Genomic DNA, 27,754 nt, shown 5'->3' with positions numbered 1-27,754 from the left:
GCAATAGTGTTTTCTGCTCTACCTAACGGAATGCTGCTGCAACTTTCCCTAGTTGTAACTACTAATGTTCTACCTAATAATATATTATTATAATATATTATATTATATATATTATTATTATTATTATATATTATTGAGTGGAGATTTTGATATCTCAAAAATACTCCAATAAAATTATCAATAATATCAATAAAATTAGATATATATATAAAATAAATGTATTAGAAATATATTCTTAAACATGTCCATGTCCCTGCTGATCAGATTATACAGAAAAGGAATGAAAAAATGAAACCAAGACTGAGGACATTGATCAGAATGGATCCAACACAGCTGCCAGCCCAGACTGCAGCCATCCTGGGTTCAGTTCCCACTGCCACTCACTCAATGGTTTTATGTCCATTTTGTCTGTCACCTCCAAAATAAAGTCACCAGGGGCACAAAAACTGAAAACGAGTGTTGATTATAAGCTATCTTTCATCTTGACTGCTTTGGAGTTGTGGGAAAAATGTAAATTGTTGTGCAGAAGCTAATGGGGCCAGACAGCTACTAATGTTCATATGAAGTGACTTTTCACCTTTAATTTATATGTTAAAGCATTATTTAAATTTTATTGACTTAATCTTGTTTGGAAATGAAGAAGAAAACAGACACTAAACAATAAACCATCAAAAATGTTTAATAGAAATTTTAACAAAAACTAACAGTTCTTTTTTTGTTCCTTTTTATATAACAATTTTCATCCACAAAATAAAAAAACAAAACAAAAAAAAAAACAGTTAAAACAGCAGCTGTACTAAAATTAACAAGGGACAGAGCTTTAAAAGGATCTTCAGTCAAACTGGTTTACTGTGTTTTATATATGCAGTAAAAAGAGCTTCCTCTTGCTGCTTATGGGATGTTCTCAGTTCACAGCATTAAAATGCATCAGTTACCAATAACTACAGCAATCTGGATAGTGTAGAGACAATTCAGTAAATGCAACTAGTTACATTAGAATGCCCTCGGCTGATGACGGGTTTAAGTTGGCTACTTTAATGTTGCATTACATTAATGTTTGCATCCTTCTCACAATGGTGGAGTTTCAGCGTCAGCTTTAGCACCTTTCTTAGTCGGCCTCACGCCGTAGGGATATAAAGAGACGTCTCCGTTCTGATGCCCGATCACCAGGGTGTCCTCGTGCCCCCAACGAGCCAGTTGCCAGTACCCGTCCTCCTGAGCCTCCATCATTTGGGACGTCCCCCCTTCTCCGAGCTCCCACACACAGACGCAGCCGCTCTGACTCAGGCCCACCACGCTGCTGCGGTTAACGTCCACTTCACAAAGCCTTGCAGGGCAAAGGAAGAAGTGGTGTGCATTACCTGGATGTGTAATAAACAAACTTACACAAGCCTTGTTCTCCGTCTGACTTCGTCTCACCTGCCAGTCCAGCCATCCGGAGGATACAGCCAAGTAGATAAGACAGATCTTCCACTTAGAGGGTTGATGCCGACTAAAGAGAACAGAGCTGGCTTCGACCTCTCTGAAAGCAAGCATTTCTCTCTTGCCTTTTTCTCCTCTTGGTCCAGGGAGCTTAGAAACTGATGTTGCAGCAGGACCAACAACACTCCCTGCACAACATCAAACACACAGAAAGTTACCACCCAGGATTTAAGTGACTCAATCATTTCAAGAGATGTTGGCTACTTACACAGTAGGAGTAACCTTTGAGACAGGATGTGTTGGATAAACTGTCTTCAAGCAGCACTCTGCTCAGCAGATGGCCACTCTTTAAATTCCTTCAACAAGCAAATGGAATAGCTCAAAATCAGTAAACTTGTATGGAAAACACCTTGCCACAGATGCTCAATTGGATTTAAAATCAGACTTTCATCTGAACCATCAAACGGACCCCGTTTTGTATGTTTAGGCTTGTTATCCTGCTAGGAGGTCAACCTTCACCTCAGTCTGAAGACATTTCAGCCTCCAAAACTTTTTTTCCAGGATTGCTCTGTTACTATCTCCATGAATCTTTACATAAACTGCCCAGCGTTTTTCTCCCTGTTGTATAAGCATTACTCTACAGCATGATGCTGCCACCGTCAAGTGTCTCAGTAGCGACAGGGTGATGATGTGCAGTGTTACTTTGACAAATCACAAAATCACAGTCCTTTTAATATGTTCTTCCGCCTGAGCTGTGAAGCTCTGCAGCTCCTCCAGTGCAGACCCAGTTTGCTTTTATTATTACAGTTTTTCTCAATCGCTTTGGTGGATTTCTCATATCATTTTCGACATTTGTCAAATGGTTAAGTGCATTTCTCAAAATGATTCGTACAAACAGCAAAACAACATGGATCATCGGCAAAATCTAATTTCCTCCTTGAAATCCTTAGTTCATCTCTCAAAATTAAATATTTGCATCAAAGACCATATCAGTGCCTCAAAACAATAAGTTCTTGTTTCATAGTGTACAGACCAGACAGTCAAATTGATTAGCCATGTTGTCCATAGGACAGTGGGATGTTCTATAGTGATGGATGTTGTGAAGACAAACTTTGTAAATTATAATTGTGGGAGATCAATGGGCAAGAGACTGGACAAGATTCACTTATTTGACTTTACTGCAATTTATTGACAGACCATGTCATTGTGATACAGAAAGCAGAGCACAAAGAAAAAACATCTAAAGTAACAAGAGGAAAATATCAATCCCCTTAAGGAAAACGGCCCATTCAGTGTGGCAGGAATTACAGTTCAGTCTTCCTCTACTTTCCATCTCCATCTCCATGAGAAAAAAATTCTTCAATGGAGATAAGGAATGAAGAGAAGTGTGAGAGGAGCTCCATCAGCATCATTACCTGATGGAAACTGGCATTATGTCCTCAGCCTCTTCCTCTCTTTTGCCTCCTCACTCCTCTTCTTCTTCTCCAACTCCTTGTCCTTCCATTGTCATAAACGTAACATCGTGTTGTACTCTCGCTACATACACTATTTATCTGCCAGCTGATGGTTCATGAGATGAACCTTCAATCTATCACACATTTATCTGGTTGGATTCACCTGGGAGCAATTTACCAGTTCAGGACAGATTTAGAAAAATGTCTAATGGTAATGTATAGAAATATGTTTGATATATTATGAGAACCTGATAAAGCAAATTTCATGTTAAAACTTACACAAAGTTATGCTTAAATGTTGTGGAGTTTGAGACAATTCAACAGACTCGTATAATAAATTTTGATCAATATGACACTAGCAACTGAAAATGTAGGAAAAAGCAGATACGTGTACATAATCATTTGTATGATGTACAAAAGCATTCGCAACTTGTTGAAAGACGCAAGAAACTGATTTTTTGATGTGAACCAGCGACACAATGATTTGAAGATTGAACAAATAGTTTGGAGAATTTTAATTCTGTTCTGAGAAATGCACCAAAGTGACTGAGAAAAACTGCAATGATCCCATCAGTTTAGAAGATCCTACACAACATGCCAAGCTTCACGATTTTCCAAACTCAACTTTCCAGAATTCTCAGTCATTATTAGATATTTCAAAATACTGCATATGCAAGAAGTTTACAAATTTCACCTGAACTTTCTACTCTGGGGTATGGAAAAGGAAAGAAAAGAAACTGGAAATATGGAAGGTAGAAAGGACACAATGATAGAAGAGAGGGTAGAAAAGAGTGAGAGGAAGGAATGACACAAACAAGAAAGGAAAATGGAAAAACACACAAAGAAAATCATTTGTGGGGACTTTCCACTGACTTCCATTCATTTCTACAGCCTAACCCTAAACCTAACCCTCACCATTACATACCTAACCCTCACCAAAACTCATTTCTACAGCCTAAACCTTACCTTTACCCTTTTCCTAACCCTAACCATCACATACCTACCCCTAACCCTAACCAAAACTCAATTCATACCTTAGCCCTAAATCTGACCCCTGACCCATAAACAGGGTTTCCCCTCGTGGGGACCAGAGCCTGGTCCCCACGAAGAGCGATTGGTCCCCACAACGGAGTATATGTCAGGAAAATCGTCCCCACAAGGTATTACAAACAAACGCACACACGCACACACACACACGCACAGAAAAACCGAGTGTTATATTGAAGAGTTTGGCATTAAAATTACAATTCCAAAAAACGATTATGGTTGATTTTTAAATTGGTCACACAGTGTTAGGTGCTCATCCTCTAAACCATGATTTGGCCAAGCTTCATTCTACTATCACTTACCAGATGAAAAGATGTCCTACTTCATCTGTGCCGATGAGAGCGTCAGGAAGCCCCTCTACTGGAGCGAGGGCGCTCACACAAACACCAGGAGACACGAGAGGCTGAGGAGTCAGCAAGCTGACAGACACACAAGTTGAGAAACTAAAAAGCCTGTGCGTCAGTGCCAAGAGACGAGGCAGACTCTTCCTTACCTGATGCTGTCTGACAGGGTAAACACCTGCAGAGTGGAGCCTGCGGCCGAGTCGGAGGAGGTAACCACTCTGGAGCTGAATAAGCCAGCCACTGCCTGGATGATGTCCTCAAGTATCAGCGTCTGCCTGAGGCTGCAACAGGACAGGAGTCTGCAAAAACAAACAGTTTATATACTGATGAACTGATAAACTGCTTTATCAGCACCTTTATGTCAAGGCCGAGTATTTCTCAGAAATTTCCCACTGGTTTGTCTGACTACACATTGAAACGCAGCTAAGCTGGTTGTGCCGTTACTCTGAGGTATATCAAATGTAGCTTAATTTTTTTATCAACAATTCAGATCACAATATTAAAATACAGAGCATTACCTCAGCTGTCTTATTTCCAGCTGACCAAGAGACACCAATATCAGGCCTGCTGAGTCTGGGACAGGAAACACGTTTATCACAGGCTGCAAACACAAAACATATTCCATGTCTGAATCAAGAAATGTTTAGGATTTTCTTAGTACCTTGTATTTCTTCAGCTCATTAAATTACAACAAAATGTTTTAATCAGCTAAAACAACAATATAGCAACTGAAGCAGTTCACAGTTAATATTATTGATTTTATTAGCCTATGTAAGTAAAGCCAGATCCTGTCAGAAGCCATTTCTGTCACAGGAGCCACTGGTTGTCATGTTTCCTCTTATTTCTTTTGCAGTAAGTTCTTTTTGGATGTTTCTGTTTAATCTGGTATTAGCAGTAGTTTTGCTGGCCCCTCTGTGCCTTTTGTTCTGTTTGTCTGGGTCACCAGGTCCACCTCTATGTTTTTACTTTTGGGTTTTGCTCGGACACAGAAAGTGATGGTTCTCAGTCTTCTTTCTTTCTTTACAAAAAATAAAAAGCAGCTGAACAGAAGTTTTAAGAAAAAAACCACTGAGAAGAATAAGGATTTAAATAAAAAAAATGTTTGAATCTGAGTCTTTCTTAAATATGTTGTGACATCGAACAATTGTTGATCACCCAAAATTAAAGAAATTGGGCTGATCAATCTATTCGGCCCTCAAAGTCAAGTTCCTACGGGAAACACTACAAAGACATGTGTTTCCAGTGTAATCATTTTTTCCTAATTAACCAGTTACGTAATAACATATTTTACATAAGAAATGACAAGAATAATTTGAACCAAATGCAAGTGGTGGTCAAATTTATCAAGAAACTTGATAAATTTGACTGGTAGTCGATCACACGCCCATCAGAGACCCTGATCCCCCCTTTACTCTATCCAAGCGTAATAATGGAAAGTTGAGTGAAAGGAAAAGGTACTAGAGGTACTATGTTTGGTACTATAACCAAAACATTAAGAACCGCCAAACAAACATCCTTGGGACATGAACTGTGATTGAATTGAAGACAACATTTGTTGTGAAATAAGAAGCCTAAAAACAACAAACAGAAGAAGTCACCTCACTGAAAGTCCAGGTGTGTTTGAGGCTCCAGTTACATTCTGAAGTCTGGCTCCACAGGCACACTGCCCACTTTCCTGCTGCTGCGACACACACACCGGCTGATGGGTCTGACACACAGCACACATCCACCAGAGAGCCCCCTGCTGGCGCCTGGCAGGCACAAACACTGCTTACCCCACAAAACGCAGCTCAAGAGGATGCCCACAATGTTTTTACTCAGTAAGTAAAAAGCAAAGCAACAAAGAACAAATTTTACCTCCAGTGTGTGTGTGCACCTCAGTAAGAACTTCTCTGCAGGTCCGTCTGTCGTTATTCCCACTTCCACGGCCGAGCCTTGCAGTTGGATCCTGGACTGAGTCGGGCAGTCGTCAGGCTCCTCTCTGTCACCCTGATCTCTTGGAGCCAGAGGGTCTGATAAATCCTGAAGCTGACTGCAGAGAGAGGGAGGAGGAAGAATGGAAGGGAGGGAGGTGATGGATGCACCAGGACAAAGATCCAGAGGAGACAGATCCTGGGTGGACGGGCTGGGAGACGGAGGCAGGCAGAGAGGAGGAGCAGAGGGAGAGGAGTCAGAAGGCAGGCGAGCAGCATTAGGGGTGATTCCCAGGGAGGGCAGGACCGGACTGGTAGCTAGAGTGGGTGACGGATGGTAGACGGATGGCAGGCCTGTACAGGGGCACCCCATTGCATCCAGAGGAGACTTAAACAAGAACTGAGAGGCTTTACTTTTAATCGTTCCGTCCTCAGAAGAGTCTGTTTTAGTAGGTTCTGCAAAATCTTCTGCAGGATACTGTGGGTTTGGGTTATTTACAGGAGGGTTTGCTGCAGTGCTGTCAGTGCAGCTGGCCGGAGCTTCCTCTGCTGCTTTACTTTCAGAGAAATCAAAGGAAAGCATCTGAGTGATGCGTCCATCTATGAGTCCGAGCTCTTCTAAAGAGGGTTGCTTTTCATGTTCAGAATGCTCAACTTCTGGCTCATCTGAAAGTTGAACATCATTTTCTTTGTGTGGTGTTTGGTCCACCAGACCCTGTGGTTCATCTGTGCTTATAGATGTACATGTAATGCTGAGGGCCGCCCAGTTTTCAGTTCCAGCATCAAGCTCTTCAGTAAACCCTTGCACCACTGAAACAGCTTCTGCTGAGGTGTTGAGAGCGTCCGCACTGAGCTCTGCATTTGTTTCTGGAATACTTGGGTTACAAAGCTCTTCATTTAACAACGTGCCTATCAAATGATCTGTAACTGTGCATTGTGTCTGCTGTGGAGATGTTCGCTCGCTCTTGTTTGGACGGGTAGAATTTCTGATGGTAGATGTGGAATTGAGTGGGTGGGAACAGGGCATCAGCAGATCAACGGCGCTGCGCCGGCAGCTGGAGCGTCTACGTGTGTTGTGTGACGGGGTTGATTCCACGGCAACTTGACGGAGCTTATGCAGCTTCAAAGAGGCAAACTGATCATCAGGGAGGTGAAAATCTTGCTGGATGTCCAGGCTCTTCAGGCGGCTGATCAAACAGGGAAGAGAAAGCTGAGCTGTCTGAGACGATGAAGAGGAGGAGGGCAGGAGAAGAGCCTGAGAGTCTGATGAGCCTGCAGGACACAAGTTATAGAAGAAAAAATAGATTATGAAATTAAGAAAACAAACAACAAAAACAATCATGTAAAAATAAAATGATGATCGTAATTAATGAGGACAGCGTGACTAAAACAGAGTTGAGTATCTACATTTGACCAGGGCATGTAGATACTCAACTGTCAGATGTTGAAAAGTGTTCCAACATTTAAAAATCCAGCTCGAACCACAGCAGACAGAGGTCACAGGTCAATATGGAGAAAAATATAACATATAATGCATTTTATCCTTTGTGTTTTTAGGAAGCCTCTTATGGGTCAATCTTTCTGCCATAATTCAAGAGCACACACTGAAAGCAGGACTTCATGTCTTTCTTCTCAAAACTTGTAATGCTTGAACTCAAAACCTCTGCTCTCTTTCAAATATTCACTGTGCTCTCTCAAACCTTTCTCCTCGCTCTCAAAACTTGTCTCTGCTCGGATCAATTCTCTTCTTGCAAACCATTTTCTGCTGGAGCTTGGAACAGAAAAGTACAGTCACCTGGCAACCTCTCAGCCAATAGAATGAAAGTGTTGTACTGGGTGTGTTGGTTTCCTTCTAGTGGGTGCTAATGTGTGGCTACTATCGATTTTAGAAGCTTTCGAATTATGGCAGAAAAATACCCCCATAATCACAGATTTCCATTTCAATACATTGTCTACTTAAGCTTCATTACTGAAAATAAGCTCTCATGATGAAAACAGCTGGCTTTGACAATTCTTCCCTCTTGTAATGCACAATGTTTGGCAATGCAGAAAAGAAAGGGAGAACAACATGGAGTTTCCAAAGGATACCACCAGTGTTCCACTTAGAACAGGGGTGTCCAAAGTCGGTCTTCGAGGGCCGGCATCCTGCACGATTTAGTTCTCTCCTTCGTGGTAGTTACAACCTTTACCTCTTAGGCCTCTAATGAGCCATCATTTGATCCAGGGGCGTTAAACCAGGGAGAGAACTAAAACATGCAGGATGCCGGCCCTCGAAGACCCACTTTGAAAGATAAATTAATATTAGAGAATTAATATCTTATTTCAACAAAAATCTTAAAAATAACACAGCCAAATAATTTTACTTCAATAAAATACCATCAGTCTGCAGAAGCAGAATGTGTGTGTACCCCAGGTCAGAATGTGTGTGTACCCCAGGTCTACCTGTGTTCATCTGTTGGGGTCTGCTGGTGCTGCTCTTCAGAAAGATAGGATAGACTTTCTCCTGTTGTTCAGCAGTAAAACCAACTGGAGTTCCACTGACTGAAGAAGAAGGTTGGGCTGGACAGCTGTGGGTAGGAGTCTGCCGGAATAACACTGGTTCGGTGTTTGTCTCATCGGCTTGATGGATCGACTGGGTAGCCGGTGCAGGGCTGAGGGGGGGCTGGAGACCTCCTGAGGTCAGGCTACATCCTTCTTTAAGAAGCTGTTGTCTCGGAGGTCTTCCCCTGCCTCTGCCTCTCCTTGTCCCTTTGGGTGGACGGACGCCGGGGCCCCGAAGCGAAACAGGAGCTTCCGAAATGCCAGAGGCAGAAAAGTCACTGGAACTCTGGGAACAATCTTTGGAAGTGTTGGGTGGCTTCAGAGAATCCACAGATGTGGACGGAATTGTGGAAGAGGGTGAATCCGTCTGAGTGTGCCGGTCTGACCGCTGTACGTCCTGGTTCGCCCTCCTGCTGCGGCCTCGACTCCTGCGTTGTCGCCCTGCGCTCAGCTGGGACATTATGACAGCCTGGACATCTGGCTGGGTCTGGGATAGCGTCATCTGCCTTGTGGTTCTAATGTAGTACTCTACAGGGAAAAGTAGTCCTTCCACTAATGTGCAGGAGTCTAGGAGATGTACAGCGTTCTCGTCTGCTGTGGTCCGATTATTTTCCTCTATTATTTCTACAGATTCCTCATGTTTTTCAGTTGCTGTCATCTGGGCTCCATCATGGCTGCCCTCTTCACATGCCACTGGTTTTCTCACTTGGCTTTGACTGACACCATCTTCTCCCATCTTATTTATTAAACTGTTTTCTCTAGTATTTTGTCCTCTACTCTCTGTTGTTAAAGCAGGTCTACTGCATTTTCCATCAACTTCTGGACCAATTTTTTCCCTTGTTTCTTCCTGGGATCTTTGATTCCCATTTCCTGTTTTGTCCCCAGGTTTGGTGTGTTCTTGCGTGCTCCAATGTGTGAGTAGCAGAGAGGGGGACTCAGATTCTGGATCAGAAAACAGCTCCTCACTTTCAATGAAGACATCTTCGTCTTTGATCGTCTGCTCCTCATCTCCAGGTCTTCTGTTTCCTGTCAGCTCCTGCTGTCGCTGGGCTGAGCCTTCGGGAGCGTTGGCACTCCTCTTTTCCCAGCGCAAGCGGCTGCGTCTCGACCGCAGGCGCAAGGCCGGGCTGGGTCTGTGGCTGCCAGCGACGTCACTACTGAGATCTGAGGTTTTGGAAGAAGTCCGATCTCCAGAAAGTGAGAATCGTGTTGCCTGTTGTCTCCTGATTGTACTGGATTCTACTGCACCTGATAAACATCAGATTAGTACTCGTCAGTTCATTTCTGTACAGGTTTAACTGCAATGCCAATGAAATTACAGGAGTGTAAAATGAGAGATTTCATATAGCATTGAGTCAGACTTACCTTGACACCGTAGTGAACCTGGAGTTGCATCGTTTGTGTTAGATGTGAATGAGGAGGGGGTAATGCAGGCATTAGATGGAATCTCTGGATTGTTCAGGTCTTTCTGCAGAGAAATCCTGTTTTTCACATGCCTCTTCAACGCATCCACACACTCAGCACGCTGCGTGAGAAACAACATGAGCTTAAAACAAAACTTTTCCTCCATTTCCCTTGATAAAGCAGCAATGTGTCTCATAGCTGACAATTGGCATTTTTGCCCCATCGCACTTGTATCAGTGCTTAGCTTCTGTCCAACAAACGTTGTTTTTCACTGCCATCTACTTAGAACTGGAGTTTGTATTTATTGAAATGCTAAAGACATGTTCTCACACTACCTCTTATTCACACAACTTCAATTAGTTCTTCATTTTGTGTGTGAAAAGAAATTAAAGAAAGTTTGATTAAATGTTAAAATCAAAATCTGTTTCATACAGGCCTGGTTTCATTGATTTTTGTTTTAACCACAAAAATTATGTATTATTTTCGCTAATAAAATTTATTAGAAAAATGTATTCTGATTCACCATTTCATAACTTTTCTTGTCTAATAAAATCATCCAACTAGACAAAAACAAAAAGAAAAAAAAAACATCGGATCACAAAACATCACCAATTTTAAGTGTCATAATATTCAGCTCCTTTACTCCAATATCCCTACATAATGTGCAGGCAACTAACTGACTCATAATTGCTTATGTTTAAGCAGTTGGTGGTGAAACCTGAAACTGCTGCTGCACAAGTCCAACAAGTTATTGCTAGGTAACCAAAGAGTGGTGGCATCATCATTTGTTGTTGATGCTACCAACCTTGCCAGGTTGAGCAGCTAAAACCGTTCCTCTGTTTACATCCCCCAGAATGCAGAGCAACTCTGCATCGGTAGTTCAGTGAACATTTTATGTGTTGAATATTCTATCAAATGAATTATCTAGTCTGTAAAATGGCACAGTTTGTAGGACTGTTGCCTTGCAGCAAAAAGGTCTTAACTCTCACAGTCCAAAGAAATGACTGTCTAAATTCTCCATAGTTGTGAGTGTGTTTGTCACTGTTTTGTCCTGCAATGGATTGGCAACCTGTCCAGGGTGACCCCGCATCTCGCCCGTATGAAACAAAATGTGAATTGTAAAAAAATACTTTTGCAAGGCACTGCATTATTGGAAAGAGTGATGTCACTTTCATATTTACTTCTGATTTCTGTTACATTTTTTTAAAGTGTAGAAAAAGAATACGCGTCTCACCTTTAGTCTCTGGGCTGTCTTGAGATACTCCCTTTGTAAATATGCCAGTTTTCTACGGAGCTGAGAAGGAATAATACAAATGAGTAATGTAGCTGAATATCATTTAACTCGAGTGTGAAGAGAATGTTAAGTTACCTTTTCCTTGTCATCACATTGCAGTGTGTTCCTCAGCTGTTCCTCACTGTGCAGAATATTACCAATATTGGCATCCATCCTCCTCAACAAACACAACCTGACAAACACCGTACATACCACCAGCTAACGCTGATTTGTCACGGTGTTATACGGCTATAAACATATTCTAATTATACTTATCTACGCCGTTAGGGTAAATAATAACAAGCTAAAGGCAACGTATTACGTTTGTTGCGAACTTTAACTTTAACAACCAACAGCAACAATTAAATATGCCTACAGACAAAGGCATATAAAAGTAAACTTGCCGATTATGACATGTCAAAGTTAAGAGTTCAATTTGAACTCTGCCATCAGCTTGTTTATGAAAGTTTACTTCACTGTTCGATTATCCAGGTATTGATTTACTTCTAATTTCCCGCTACTCAAACAGGCATCAGGAATGGAGTCAAGATGACTCGATCGGCGTCATATGCGTAAGACGTAAGCGCGGTGACAACAAGCGCACCGACATAATATAAGAGTAAAGACGCCGCATTGGCTGCTTCGGCGCAGGAAATACGGCGGCCATCTTGGAGCGGTCATCCCTCCTACTTTGCTCAACCAAAACAATAGAAGATGCCTCAACACTGAGGGATATTGTTGTTCATCATTAGTCGATGGTCTAATGATGTGAGTGTCAAAAGTAAGATACGTCCCAAATCTTCCGTTTTTGTTTTGAAGGTTTCCTAAAGACACGATGTGAGGAAGAAGAGGGAAATATCTTTAAAGAGAGACGGATTCACTGCAGCACGGATGAATCTCGCATCGGATTTTGGACTCAATCTCAGCTGCTGAATCACTCTGAAGCTAGAACTCGTCGGCTGAAAAACATATATCTATATGTATGTACATACATACATACATACATACATACATACATACATACATACATACATACATACATACATACATACATAAATACATATAAACATCCAATATATATTATTCAGTATTAATCATTATTTATTTGTGCCATTATTAATCATTATTTATTTGTGTTTGTATAGTTATATAAATATGTATTGATATTACTAAATAATTTATTAAATAAATTATGAACGGCTGTGTGCTTTGTAATATGCTCTTCATACATCAATATCAGAATATTCCATTCCTATTCTATTGCTATAGCCACTAAGAATATTTAAATATGATGAACTATGTATTAAAAACATACTTAAAAATACAATTGTTTATGAATGTAGCTTTGATAGATGGTTGAATATGGTTTTCAGTAACAAAAAAGCGTGTTATGATCAATTAAATGCGCTGATACGTCATTGTGCCTGCTAAACACTTAACGCTGAGTGGCGTGGTGGACCGCTCTAAGATGGCCGCCCTAAATCTCGTCAGCGACAATAGGCGAGAGCGGTCCATGAGGCGTCTACTCTTATATTACGTCTATGCGCACCACACCCTAAGCCTCTCTATGTATGCTTAACTAAATCACAATACAAATACAAACAGTACAAATAATTAAAAAGGGAAATAGGCTTATAAGATCATTTTCTCTTGTGAGATGAGATTTTGTTTTGACTCAACAACAATCACTTTTTTTATTTGTTGTGTTTTGCAAGAAAAATGCCACAACAAACGCATAATAAAAAATATTAACTGCGGTGAAAAATAAATTAATCATCTGATATTTTCTTGGTGGTGCTATGACTTTTCCAGTGGGAGCTACAGCTCCCTCTAGCGTCCTCCTATGAAACTGCAGAGCCTTTTGCTTCTAATGCCTCAACGTATCCCAGCAGAGCGTTCTCAGCGTGACATCAAACCCTTGGAACGGAATCTGACTTGCACACCATTTTGTGCAGTAACTTTAACTGTGTCTGTCGCTCCGTCTCATGGTTACATCTGTCCAATGCCATAGTCCTTTGGTTTTTATTGATTAATTTGACATTTTCATTTTGGAGGGTCGAACACAACATGCAACCTCAAATATTTTTTTTAAAATCAAGAATCAGGTGCACAAGTTTCAGTTTATTAGGAGTATTCTTTGTATCACACAGGGTCACAATTATAGATGCATTCACATATATGTAGAAATGTGAAAAACAAATACACAATGTTTGAAACACCTTTAGTAATATTAGCTATATAGCTATCTATAAGATATTTAATTCTAACTGTCTTGTTAAAATGTCAATTGTTGTCTTGTTTTACATTGTATATGGTTTCAGCAAATATAAACTGCTACAGTCATGATGATTAAGGCTGGGCTACCTACAGTGGGTACGGAAAGTATTGCAGCTATTAAATATCAACAACATCACAACAATGCTGGTCAGAATCTAAATGTGTGCAAAACTTTTTGCAGAAAACAGATTAAAAACTTACAAAAAAAAAACAAAAAACAACAGATTAAAAACTTCCTATTCTATACTCCCATATGTTCCCTTGTTGAACCCTTCATCTTTCTTGCTTACTATCTCAGATAGTAAACAGCTGCAGCGGTTTGTTTCCCTTTTTGTTCATAATCCCTGCTGATATCTGTTTTTCATGTCATAAAACTTGTCATAATTAACTTCTTTCTTAAAATCTATAATGCTATAGTGTTTATAATTGTCTTTTGTAAATGTTGCAGCATTTGCCACATATATTTCAAATGTCTTCATTAGTCACATCAATCTGGTTGCTTCATTTATTGTGTTTTTTGTTTGTTTGTTTTTTTTAAAGAAATTTTACCAAACCGTATTAATTTGGCACTGAAGATAATGACTCATTTTGTCGGATTCAACCCCAATCCTGTCTCTAAACACACATAAAATGTTATACACAGGATAATATTTTGAAACCATCTACTACAGTAAGCATGATCTTGGACTGTGAAGTGTTTAAAATAGGTTGTGTTCATGAGAAAGTACTTAGCAAATCACATTGGTTTTTAGTTTGGTGAAATTGTCCTTCTCCTCAGACATCCACAGGTTAGATACTTTATGGCAGTCATACTGACATGCATCAGAGGCCCCATGTTGAAGAGCATGTGGTAGAAAGCATGAACAGACAGCCCTCCAGTTTCATCGGCGTACTTCAGTGCTACTATCGGCGTGTACAGCGGATTGGTCAGGTTACGGAAGCGGGGTCGACTTGCTTCGATCACTTTCTTGGTGCACTGTAAAAAAGAAAATACATTTGCATACATTTAAATGTTCAAACAGAGTGGTGCTGTTAAAGAGTGAAATGTAAAGATACAATAATTTTACTTTAGCAATGTCATCAGGTGTTTGTCCAAGTGCCTCAAAAATGTCCACAGAAGAAGGAAGATAGATGTTCTTGAAGTAATGCACAGTATCGGGATCGGCTCCAGGATATTCCTTCTGTTTCACATCCTGAATCATCTTTGCTTCAAATTCTGTGTGCACCGGTCCTGGCTCAATCAGCGACAGGCTGTGATAAATCAGGTATAGTAAGAGAAGGAGAAGATTTCAACCATGGAAACAATTATGCATTAATGCAGTATATTCACTTAAAAACTAAAATCCTCAACATTGTATGTTATTAAATACTGATAAGTTATGAAACTTTTGAGCAGTGATTTCCATTTTGAATGTTATATGCAAGTGTAAAACAGTAGCAAACATATAATCTGTCCATCATTCTTTCTACTGGTGGTCCATCTGTCCACCTGTGTGTCTGCTGTGGGAGGAACAGGTCCAGGAGAGAAACCCAGAAATTCCTCTCCCAGCACTTCACTCCTTCTAGGGAATCCATGGTTTATCCAAGTCAGGAGGAGAAGATAGTCCTCCCATTGAGCTCTTGGTCTGGTTTGTTCAAAGGAGAAACAGTGGATCTGTGCTTCCACTGATTATCTGATTCTCCTGACCATATAGACAAGGGTCAGAATGTAAAGAGATCACCAACACACTTTCTGTGTGACAGGACCTCAGATTCTCTCATCTGCATCGGATACATCCCGGATCCCTCCAGATGTATCCTTTCAAGACATCCATTTCCCAAGATTTTGTTCTGGTCTGGACCCAATTTAAAGCAGCTAATCAGCAGACATCGCAAAGAAACAGAAATTAAACTATATTGACAACTTTCAATAAAGATGTGGATGTAAAATGTGTACTTATACTAAGTTGCTTTAAAACTGTGATGTGTAGAAACAACATGTAAGATGCTGAAGTGTATAGTTCACTGGCCATCAAACAGCAAATACACTATTATGTATGTTAAGAAAGGATTCTTGCAAGAGACCCCAAAGGCATACTTTAAGAGAATTTTAATCATAGCTTATTAAACAGCAAGTTCAATAACTTACTGTTTAAACTTATTAAACATTAAGTTTAATAAGCTATGATTAAAGTGGGTTTCCATAAGTGGGTACGGAACAGTAAATCCCTATTAAACAGTAAATCCCTTCAATGATACTTACATGACGTTAAACTTCAAAAGCTGCACAGCCAAACTCTCACAAAAGCCCTCCATGGCAAACTTAGAAGCAGCGTAGACGTCATTAAACACAATACCTGAAGAAAAACAGATATAATTTCAGTCTGTGGAGAGACTTAGTGGATAATATTAGCCTCTTAATCTGTTGATGTTTCTCTTTGTCCATTGTCCAAACCCCATTTAAAGTAAAGCTGGTATTTGTTTTCTGTCAACATTGTTGACTGTTAGCATCTCTACTTACCTTGTAGTCCCATCACACTGCTAACTACAATGATGTGTCCTCCTCTTCTCTGCTTCATGTCCGGCATCACTTCCTTGATCATCCTGATGACTCCAAAGAAATTAGTCTCAAATACTTTCTTCATCTCTTCAATAGGAATGCTTTCTACAGGACCCACCAGGCCAATACCTGCATTGTTGACTGTTAAGGATGAGGGAAACCAGAAGATAAAGAGAGTCCAACTGTATGATCAACACATATTTTAGACGTTTTAATGATAAAAATGTCACATATTTGACTTACTAAGGACGTCTACATGTCGATCTTTGATGCTGTTTATGCATTGTTTGACAGATTCATCACTGCAGACATCCAGCACAGCAAGAGAAAGAGTTTTCCCATATGCATCTCCAGCAGCCTCTACCAGCTTGTCCTTTCGTTTCAGGTCACGCATCGTGGCTATTACTGAAAACGGGGAAAAACATGTTCTTATAGGCCTATAGTTTTCAAGATCAAGCTGCTATGAAATAAAGTCTTTATTTTTTGAGAAACTTCTATAAATGCCATTGGGGTAATGTTTCTATGTACAATCCTTGATTCATTCATCCTTTTTGTCTGCAGACAGGTTTCCATTTGTGTTTGGGACAGGCTTTAACAGCACAACACCTTCGGGGTACGGCTTTACATAAATGACGAGTCGGCAGCTTGCCCAGGTTCATTAACTGAGGTTAGACATTCAGTGTCAAACTAAGTTCATCCATAAGTTGGTGGGTTTATTGAACATACAGCTGCACATAAAAAAACACTTGAAAAAAACTTAAAAAAACAGCATGAACATATTTATGGATACATATTAATGTTTTTTTGTGTGTTTTTTTTACTACACATTTTTGGTGTTAAAAAAACCCTCATGACTAGTGAATTTACTTCAAAAATGTATCAATAATGCATCCAAGTTTCTGAACTGACTGATCTTATTTTTTGGAAATTAATTTGATTTAAAGAAAGAATTATATTTCAAGAGCTAAGATGGGGTGGCAAAAAAAAAATCTATATAATGAACACTGCATAAACCTCTACAATAAACACATCCAGTCTAGCCGCCCACATATCAGTATATAATATACTAATATAATACAATATATCAACAAAAAATATTATTTTTCATTAAGTCTGGATTTCTGCATTACAAATGATTTTTTTAGTCTGGTGTAATATTTCTAATCTGACGTTGTTTTTAATATCTACAAGTTGAAAATCATCATGATTAACAGATTTGAAAACAATCAGTCTCTGTGAAATAGACATAGTATGTTCTCCAGAACACGCTTTTTATTGTTGTTCATTTATTTCAAAAGGGACAATACACATGACATAACATGCCAGAGTTAGCCATTTTTATTAACAACATACTTGACCTGTTATATGATATACTTATTGTCCATGTTTGGAAACAAGTTAGACAAAAATCCAAAATGTTTCTGGCACAACATCACTGACTCCCGTGATGTATGGAGAGTAAAAAAAATGCAGAGGTGAAGATTTCAGCAACACTGGAAGTTCTAAGAAACAACATTATTCATAGACCAATGTGTTTTGGTTTATGGTCTTCATCAGGATCATTCAGCCAAAACGTATTGCTCAACAAATGAAATGGTTTCTTAGCACTTTGAGTGCTGCTGTAGTCTTCACCACAACAACTTACACACACATCTCTCACTTCTCCCTAATCCACTCCTAACCCCAAAACACACACCTCACCAACAGCCTCCAATCATTTCAGATCATGTGTATGGTTGTGCAAATACGGTATAGAACATCACTGCTGCTAAACATAGCAAGTATAGTAAAAATAAATCTTAAGCTCCTGTGTGCATAAGCAGCTCTGTTCAGGCAGCCACATTACACAGAGGTATTAGTTGTTATGTACTGGTGGTGCAGACGCATTCAGCCTGTGATCCAGAATCAAACTCTACAAGCCAAGGAATAATTAGTCAAAGCAGGGCTTTTGCCAGAGGTGAGAGTCAAAAGACTATTTTAGAACCAAGGCAATGATGGCAGAAAGGAGTAGTGAGCAGGGAGCTTTTTCCTACGCTGGTCACTTATTCAGATTTAGATAAACTATGAGCTTTATCAAAATATTCAACAGTTCAGGCAGTCAGGTAACATTTGTGATGGCCAAACTCATGGCCACACTCTTAAGTCGGTAACTCTTCTTTTGCACAACCTTTTTCACAAACACAAAACACTTTAGTTTCAATAAAACATTTATTAGTTGATTTGGATACATTTGTTCTATTTGTTAGCACACACATTTAGTTAATATGGTTAATATGTGTATTTATATCAACTTAAAGTTAATTTTTTGCCTAAGATTAACTTTTTGTTTTCTTGCCAGTTACCTGCCATGGAGTTGCCAGACAAAAGAAGGGGCCAACGCTCAGCAGGCTTAAATGCTGATTGGATTGCACCACTGGTTCCTGCTGGCAGGGGGAATTTGTATTTTATTTGTTTAGACAAGTTTTTGTATTTAAGTAAATGTTTGTATTCAGGGTTTAATAGTTTTGGATTTTCATTTTTGGGTGTTTAGTGTAGCCAAACTTAGCTGTATTGTTATTTGTTAATAATTGTATTCTGTTTAGTTAGCCCTATTGTGTCTTAATTGGTCTGATCAGCCAGTATATATACCCTGTGTGTCATTCCATTGTTAGGTCAGTTATGTTTGCTTGCACTTTTTTTGCCTGAGTTCAGTTTTGTTCCTTTGATCTCTTTTATGAGCTCATATCTTTCTTTGTTATTTAATACTTTGGGTTATAATAATAATAATAATAATAATAATAATAATAATAATAATAATAATAATAATAATAATAATAAACTATTTTTCTAATAATTTCTATGACTCCTCCTGTTTTCAACTCGGTTCATCACACATTTATAGAATTATATTTTTCACTCATTTTAAGACATAAGATTATTTCTAATTTTATAGTAATTGAACTATTTAATAAACAGTTTGCAGTAAATATGAAGTTTGATTCAAGTTTTCTATTTTAGTTTTTATGAAAATTTTATGACAATGGACTAAGAACATTACAGAGTGAAAAATGGCAGATAAAAGAGGATCTATTCAGAATACTTGAAGTGTTGTGGTCTTGCTTACTTTAAAAAAGAACTTAAGAACTGCTTAATAGCTTTGTGAAACAGTTTGATATGAATTTGAATAATGAATTATGATGTCCTTCGAGCTCTAATCTATTATGGGGACACATACATAACTATTGATGAACTTAGTTCTGGTGGATTTGAACTGAGTACATATTTAAACTAAGCAGCTTTCGTTCAATCTGGGCCTGCAAGGTTCTGCTTGGCTCATCTGACTGATTGGGACTCTTCACATTGGCCCTTGAAAGAATATAAATGCCTGTTAAAATACCAGGATGTAAAAACTGATACTTTGAGAAATCATTGCAAATAACTTTTCACCTATTATGTCATGTCTCCTGTACAGTTCAGGCAATTTCCGGTAAACTTCTTAGCATTGAACAGACGCATTACACAAATCACAGGCAAAAGTGAGGCACTGGGTAAAATTTAAAAGCTCAACAGAATTCACGCCTCCAGGAAGCAATTGTTTCTCAACAGCAGAGAACCCAGACCTTCTGTACGAAGCAAAGTGTAGTACAAAGGGCTGGTTTTTACCAGGCTGGTTGACATGAACTCTGTTGAAGTTTAAAACTTTACCTCTGACATGTGTAATATGCCAGTTTGATGCTATGAAGTATACCAGAAATTACCTGCACTGTAAATGACCAACTTCCACTGTGAAGAGAGAAGCTCAGAACTGAATGAGGCGGCTGTTAATGTTAATTCAATATTTGGAAGTGTGGTCAACAAGGACTCAGTGGCTTTGTTCACCTCCTCTGCTGCCATCACTAAAACTAATTATAGCGCACTATAATTCTAAAACAGTGCAGAAAATTGACATCATTGTTCACAACATCTCCTTCTGTTCACTGATTGGCCCAGTCAAAAATCAACCACAGACAATCTGAGTGAAGGGGAGAAATCCCAGACTGTCTTTGGATTTTAATCTCACAGGAAGGCAGTCATAGTGGAATTAAGTTTTTGTGGCCACAAGGAATAAAATTAATATCCAGTCATTTATTTTTAGCAAGAAGTATGTTTTAAAAAAAATGCTAACAATTGTTACATGTGTTTCAATGTTGACTTCATTTACACTTTAATTTTAGACATTAAATGTTGCTGTGCATGAGATGCAATCCAGTTAAAACGGCTGCTAAATAAGTTAAATAAGTGTAACATTGCTAAAAACATACTTGGCACATATTTTAGTTTTCAACAGTTCAGGTCATCATATTTATAATAACACAGTATATGTGTCAGGCTATTATATGAAGACATGGGTTGTAGTTTCATTGATGTTTACATTTGCTCAGTTATGAGCTTGTACTAATCTCACTTGGACTCTGACTTTGTGGAATGGTGATGTTGTCCAATCAGAACTTGGCTTTTATTGTTCATGTATTGATAATCCAGATTTTGCAGATTTTTTTTTAACAAAAACAGAAAGTTTATTAAACAGAACACCATGGTGGCCATTATGTGTTGTGGAGAAATAAGAGGATAGCAGAGTGAAGGTGCATTAATCCTATTTCTTTCCTGTTCCTTCAATAATCTGTTACTTTTCTTGAATACTTTGAAACTATAACATATTTAAATGCTACAGCAATAGAATTTAAGTTGCTAATGATCTCATCAATCCATATACCTACCGTTATAGCGTTTCTTCTCATCCTTGGCCAGCATCACAGCCATCCTAAGGCCAATCCCAGAGGAGCAGCCAGTGATCAGGACCACTTTTTGTTCAGGACTCACCATAATTCAGCTGCCAGTCCTGCTCTTTTTGCAGACCAGAAGACAGACACCAGTGCAGAGTCAATGCTAATCTGAAGTGAGACGAAGAGCTGCAGTAAGAGGATAAAACACACAGAGAGGGAGTCACATGGGCAGGGTGAAAATCTACAACAATCCTAGGATTACCTAAGGGGATGTCCCTCCATAACAGACAGTGTGGCAAATGTGTTTATTGGTGAAACACGGGGATGGTGCTTAAAAAAAGAGGAAAAAAGTTAGAAATGTATGGGTGGCAGAGCCTTAGATTTGCCGCCATCTAGTGGGCAGTATGTTCATTCCAGGAACAGGTCTTTCTAAACTTATGTTACGGATTTTTTCATAGAGAAATAAACCGTGGTAATTCTTCAATGAATCAGCAGACCTTGTTCTGCTGCTACACACACAGCCATCCATCATGCATAACCTCCAAATACAAAATACATACAGAAATTATAAACTACATAAATGAAAAAAAGCACACGCCCTCCCCCTCCCAAATGTATGCGTGCACACACACACACACACACACACACACACACACACACACACACACACACACACACACACACACACACACACACAAACACACACACACACAACACACACACACACACCCACACACACACACACACACACACACACACACACACATATATATTCACACGCACGCACGCACGCACACACACACCCACACACACACACACACACACATATATATTCACACACACACACACACGCACATACAAACACACACACCCCCTTCTTGATTATGGCTGGCAGTCATGATTTCACAGCACTTACAGCAGGAGAAAAGGAGCTGGAAAAATGCCTGGAATCTATGTTTCCTTCAGTCACTGTTTGCAGTGAACACCTGAAACTAAACCACTCTGATCCAAGAACATAAAATCCTAACAGTCATTATTCAGCACATTAACAGTATCTTTATTGTTGATCTTGTAATGACAAGACACCTGGCTAATAAGCCAGGTATATCCAAATGTGAAACCACTTCTTTCTGCACAATGGCACAAAACACAATCCATATTTCAGCTACAGTGAAAGCTACTTTTCACTTGTTACTAAAAACATTCAATTGACAGCATTTATCTCAAATTCTTATTAGAAAATTGTGGAACAACCCAAATCATAAATATATATATATATATATATATATATATATAATTGGACTTATACATGTAATTGATACAAATGTTTGCACAAAACAAGCATGGTGATGGCTCTGAACTTATCCTAAAAGCTTATAAAGGTTGTCGCAATGATCTCCTCTGAACTTTCCATCTTGTGGACAGAGCAGCATAAGCTCCTGAAACAAGTGGTTATTCTTTCTACAGCTAGCTGCATGTACATATCTTAGGAGCACTTCTCTGTTTTTGAAAAAAGTTTGGGCTGGGCAAAGACAGACAGGTGGTGGAATTTGGAATCTGCAGCAGCATATTTTTATTAGTTGGGCAGCAACGCTGTCCTGTTCCAGCATGTTGCTCTAGCTCATGGGCTTGTACACATATCCAAAGACAAAAAAGAAAAAGAAAATAAAGAATGAAATCCAGTGTGGAAAAAGCTCCCACTGTTTCAGGTCCTTTGGTAAACTTCTGAAGATTGCACCTGACTGAAACAGTTGAGTGGAACACCATCCACTGTAGGAATTTTTAGACAGGAAGTCTTAAACAAGTAAAAAAAGATAATTCTGCTCTGTTTTTTTTGACTCAATAACATTGCAAGAGGCTGAATTAATCATGACAGAATATAGGTTTCTAAATTACTTAAAATTTTATGTCAGATTTTTGATGGAATTCAAATGTCTTTTTTCATAAAACAAAAAGTTCAGTGTTTGTTACTCGTTTCTGAAAGCTCATACATAGAAATATTTCAAAACTTTATATCTTGTAATTTTTATGATCAGAGCTTACATATAATAACAGCCTAAAATTCAATTAGGATTTTGTGAAAAAGGCACAAATTTAGATATACATACAGGCATTTTTAATTGACAGTAATCTTACCCCATACATAACTCCTTGTGTTTCCACAGCAACTAAAACAAACAAGAACCTGACACAAGCTGTTTGACATCATCATGTTGATGAGAACCTCTATGTTCTCATCAATGATGTCATAACAGTTCAAAGAGATACAAGAATACAAGAATTCTCAGTTTGCTTCTCAACTTGGTTGGAGGTAGATCGATTCCAGAGAGACGACTTCAAACTGATTTTACAAACCATTTTAACTGTTCACCAAGTCAAGATGATTTTTGATATTGATGGGACCTTGGATTTCTTGTTACGAAGGGAGTTGAAAAGTTGTTAGGATAGAGCATAAGAGGCAAAGACGTTTTAGTAGAGAGCTCTGAGGATGAGAGATCAAAATACTTTGGTTTGGACATTGAAGGACATGGAAGATTCCTCTAAGGATGAGGAAGTTACCGTGAAAACCACAACTATGGATTTAACAGTAAAGGCATCAGGAGACTTTGTTGTTTTTGAAAGTGTCAATGTTCCTCATGACCAAGTAGTCCTGGATGTGTTTGCTGGCTCACAGGTTGAGTGAGTTACTTTAACAACCGCAGCTAACTCTTTATCAACACAGACATTACAAACAGTGTCTTTACCAGTCTTCCCAAAAACATAGAGGACCTGGATATGAAACCAAACTGTGACAGCAAGGAAATTGTGACAAATTTTGAAGAAATTTTTGAGCAGAAGAAAACTCAAAAGATGAATTTCAAAATGACACAGATGATTTCGACAGCATGGATGTTAATCTTGAGCCAACCATGTACTTTTGCAAATTGTCCAACTCATTTTTCAACTGTTGGATGAATGCCACAACACATAGCATTATGAACTTCAGTATTACCAGAAGGCTTGTAGCTCAGTATCTGTACTTTTTGCAGAGACTCCATTGTTTGCAAGGTTTTTCTTTACAGCAATGCACCATCCAGGAAGATATTTTCCCCAGATGAAGTCTTTGCAGTTCAGAATGAAATAACTGAAACACTGAAGATGAAGGATGTGATACATCGGGACAAGCCAGGAGTCTTTTTGTTTTATGTGTCAGACTATCTGACCTGGGGCTGCACAGTGGCACAGTTGGTAGAGCTATTGCCCTGCAGCAAGAAGGTTCTGGGTTCAATTCCCAGCCCTGGTCTTTCTGCGTGGAGTTTTCTCCCTGTGCATGAATGGGTTTTCTCTGAGTACTCCGGTTTCCTCCCACAGTCCAAAAACATGACTGTCAGGTCAATTGGTTTCTCTAAATTGTCCCTAGGTCTTTGTGTTGCACTGCGGCAGACTGGCAACCTGTCCAGGGTGTACCCTGCCTCTCACCCAGAACGTTAGCTGGAGATAGGCACCAGAACCCCTCCCGACCCCACTAAGGGACAAGGGTGTAAAAAAAATGGATGGATGGACTATCTGACCCAATATGGCATTAACACAGACTGTGAGCTGTACACAGCTGACTATTGTGAACAATGTCAAAAGTCTTCATGTGTTATTTGTAACCTTGGTCCTGTCAGTCCCCTACCAAAGGAACAATGTGAGGACACTACAACTACTCTTCTAAATTGTTATATGTGTGGAAAATTATTGTGACACCTGCAACTCCAACATAAAGACAGGAAGCTTTTTCAATGATGATCTACATCTGATGCGCTCACAGTCAGACAGTTCAGATGATTTAAGATATCCTGCGATTTCTGACCCAGTCCTTGAAACTCCTGTAGAACCTGGAACTTAGTCATCTGTCCTCAGTCATTTGCTGGTAACAAGCAGTGACTTCTGACACTAACAGCCTTTACTCATATCTGTTGTGTGGACAACTGTTGTTTAAGGCTGACGATGACCGGGTAACTCAGAAGTTATTACAGAGCTTCTGAGTTCTGTAATAACTCAGAAGTTATTACAGTCAACTGGTATAACTTCTGAGCAACAAGTTATCCTTTGATATGCATAGGAAAATTAATATATTGCTAGAGTCCAAAACTATCCAAGCAGGATATGAAGTCTTTGGAAGAGTAGTATTATCATCATCCACATGAATGTTAAAATCCCCCAGAAGCATCAGGAAGCCTGCAAGCTCAGTAATAAATCCTTATTATACTTTGTAGGCAATACAATCATAATGGGAGTCGGTCTAGAGAGCTGACATACAATATAGGTTGTGATCTACAGCTTATGCTGGAGTAGTTTGCAGCAGAGGGTGAAGCAGCCAGGATGAGGATCAGTGCCTCCAAATCTGAGACCATGGGCCTGAGCTGAAAAAGAGTAGAGTGCCTCTTCAGATTTGGGAAAAGGTCCTTTCCCAAGTGAAGGAGTTTCAGGATTTTGTTCACTGATGAGAGACAACTGGAGCCAGAGATCAATAGACGGATTGTTGCTGCATCTTCAGTGATACGGTTGATGTACCGGTCTGTCATGGTGAAAAGAGAACTGAGTCACAAGGTGGAACTCTCAATCTTTTGGTCAGTCTATGTACCCTCTTTTATGGGCAGAAGTTTTGAATAGTGACCAAAACAATGAGATCGCGGATACAAGCGGCTGAAGTGAGTTTGTGTGTTTTTCTGGGCTCTTTCATATAGACAGGATAATCTGACCCCAGATAAGTGGAACAAAGTGGATGGATGGATAATCCCAGATTTTACACGTAATTTTGCAATTTGTTTGTCTAATTCCATCCTTTGAAAACATAATTCAAATGTTATGATCAGTTATTTAGTTTTTGGCCATTCTATCAAATACTTAAAAAAATCTCTTACTTCTGATGCCAATATTTTACTTACCTTTGAGAAAAATTATATGCTGAGGTAGTAACACCTGAATACACTGCTGATCTAAAGTGAGCTAATGATATTACTAAATAGTCTAGTAAGTATGTCAATAAATTAAACAATCACGGTTCGTAATTATTTTTGTGTCCAGCCCCACTAGTCCAAACCGCCTCAGTGAGGGAGGGGTGGCCAAGTGGAAGGAGGAAGGGAAAGTGAGGAAAAATCTCTTGAGTATGAAAGAGAAAACACCTTCTTGGATTTTCTTTGTATTTGCCGCCGGACTGCTGTGTTCATGCTCTCAGATCTTAAGCAGTTGGAAGTGAAGCAAAAATGAGTTCGGGGTTGATCTGACGTAATTCCAAATTTGTCTTGATGCACGCGCGCTCTCTCAACTGCCAGCTGTCGGAACGCGCACCCAGACGCACTTCTGAACCGCTGAGGCTCACTGAGAGCGGCTCACCGCACGTGTCCCGCCTGGAGAGAGTTATTGTTGGTGAAACGGTGGAGAATAAAGAGCCGCACAAGGATGTCGCCGCCTCTGCTGCTGCTGCTACTGATTGTCACTTTCTTCTATATCGCAAACTCAGGTAGGTAGGATTGTTTCTTTTATGTTTGTTTGAAACTTGTTTTTTGTCCAAATTAATTTGCCTTGTCAGACATTAAGCGTAAATGGTTCCCCATTTCTGTTATTTTCAAACCCTGATCTCTCCGTCTGTCAGTCTACTTTTGCAACGAGTCCACTTGAGTATCAATCAATCAATCAATCAATCAATCAATCAATCAATCAATCAATCAATCAATCAATCAATCAATCAATCAATCAAATTTATTTGTATAACACATTTCAGCAATAAGGAAGTTCAAAGTGCTTTACATAATAAAAACACAAACATACAAAGTCATAAAAGACTCCACACAGTAAACCAGTTAACATTACATTTTGTCAAATGCCATCGTCACACATAAAAATGTTGGTCAGTGTTTCATTCATGATCGTTCAAAAGCAGGTGGGTTTTTAGTCTAGACTCAAAGGAAATCGGTGTTTCAACTCTTTTGCATTTTTCTGGATGTTTGACCTATAGATGGATATAATCTTCATTTTGTTATCTGAATAAAATAAATAATGCATTCCAGAGACACTGTTTAATTGTTGCTTTGTTTATTGTTTAAGGTCAGGTGATTATCATGATCATTTCCCAGTTAATCAAAGCTGTCCAGGGCAAAGGATGCTTTTGTTTTAGGGGTTATGTCATCACACCGGGTTGTGCTCCTTCTAAACTTTTTACACCGATCTGCCCTTTTCTGGGCTCCAAAGCCTGGTGCACAAGACAGTCTGGAGAGGTATAGGCCTTTAATGTGTCTGGGCTTGTTCTGCCATACCTGCTGCTGTATCTTTATACTGCAGCACTTGAGGATATTTAACCTCAGCTGGATAATGCAGAACAGACTCAGGCAAACCAAAGTGTGCTGTGGGCTGAGCTGCACTTGAAGTGCTTTGTTTTGTGCTGCAGCACCTGGAGCTGCACAGGAACCTGATGAGGAGGACTTTAATCTGCAGGAGTAGTTAGAGGCATCACTGATGATTAAATAAAGTGGGCATTGGTGAACTTCTCATTTTAAACACTGACAGAGGATTTTCAGTAAGAATTTATTTTAATGTCATAATTAAAATAAAAGCTTTAGGGAAAAGTTGATCTTAAATGGGTCTCTGATGAATGTCCAGTCCTTGGATAACTTCTCAAAGGCAAATTTGAATATGTATGGTAAAGAACTGTCAGGATTAAAGTTTGGTTTTGATGCCACTGGTTTACAGTCATTGCAGTCGGCGTGCTGGTTTTGTTTCTTATTTTCAGGGTAGCTGGAGTCAGTGGCAGGCTTCCTAAAACCACTGCATTGT

At 39.3% G+C, this 27,754-nt stretch overlaps 2 protein-coding genes across 2 annotated transcripts; both read right to left on the bottom strand.

Annotated features, from left to right (window-relative positions):
* Nucleotides 1-663: 663 nt before the first annotated feature.
* Nucleotides 664-11,941, bottom strand: palb2 (partner and localizer of BRCA2). Its single transcript, XM_014974298.2, has 12 exons — nt 11,495-11,941; nt 11,360-11,419; nt 10,087-10,246; nt 8,623-9,969; nt 6,125-7,452; nt 5,866-6,018; nt 4,786-4,868; nt 4,417-4,566; nt 4,226-4,342; nt 1,691-1,778; nt 1,420-1,610; nt 664-1,327 (listed from the first exon to the last, which is right to left on the bottom strand). Exons 1-12 carry the CDS (start codon nt 11,570-11,572, stop codon nt 1,069-1,071), a joined length of 4,014 nt encoding a protein of 1,337 aa, XP_014829784.2. The 5' UTR covers nt 11,573-11,941; the 3' UTR covers nt 664-1,068.
* A 1,558-nt stretch (nt 11,942-13,499) lies between these two features.
* On the bottom strand, nt 13,500-21,273 carry LOC106908241 (retinol dehydrogenase 8-like). Its single transcript, XM_014974285.2, has 6 exons — nt 20,951-21,273; nt 16,458-16,619; nt 16,176-16,355; nt 15,918-16,011; nt 14,743-14,926; nt 13,500-14,651 (listed from the first exon to the last, which is right to left on the bottom strand). The coding sequence occupies exons 1-6, from the start codon at nt 21,054-21,056 to the stop codon at nt 14,424-14,426; spliced, it is 954 nt and encodes a 317-aa protein (XP_014829771.1). The 5' UTR covers nt 21,057-21,273; the 3' UTR covers nt 13,500-14,423.
* Nucleotides 21,274-27,754: the final 6,481 nt, after the last annotated feature.

The sequence above is a fragment of the Poecilia mexicana genome, unplaced genomic scaffold (genome assembly GCF_051168715.1).
Source record: "Poecilia mexicana isolate PSO_F unplaced genomic scaffold, ASM5116871v1 scaffold_2, whole genome shotgun sequence".
NCBI lineage: Eukaryota > Metazoa > Chordata > Actinopteri > Cyprinodontiformes > Poeciliidae > Poecilia > Poecilia mexicana.
The sequence above is the reverse complement of the archived record's forward strand: the minus strand, read 5'-3'. Positions and strand labels throughout refer to the sequence as shown.

Coding starts and splice junctions, on each gene's coding strand:
- palb2 (XM_014974298.2), bottom strand. CDS start 11,572: ATGGATGCCAATATTGGTAATATTCTGCACAGTGAGGAACAGCTGAGG. Junction 10,247..11,359: donor AGACAGCCCAGAGACTAAAG/GTGAGACGCGTA, acceptor TTTCTCACGCAG/CGTGCTGAGTGTGTGGATGC. Junction 6,019..6,124: donor GGTGCACACACACACTGGAG/GTAAAATTTGTT, acceptor TGTGCCTGCCAG/GCGCCAGCAGGGGGCTCTCT.
- LOC106908241 (XM_014974285.2), bottom strand. CDS start 21,056: ATGGTGAGTCCTGAACAAAAAGTGGTCCTGATCACTGGCTGCTCCTCT. Junction 16,012..16,175: donor CAGTGTGATGGGACTACAAG/GTAAGTAGAGAT, acceptor GTTTTTCTTCAG/GTATTGTGTTTAATGACGTC. Junction 14,652..14,742: donor CACCTGATGACATTGCTAAA/GTAAAATTATTG, acceptor TCTTTTTTACAG/TGCACCAAGAAAGTGATCGA.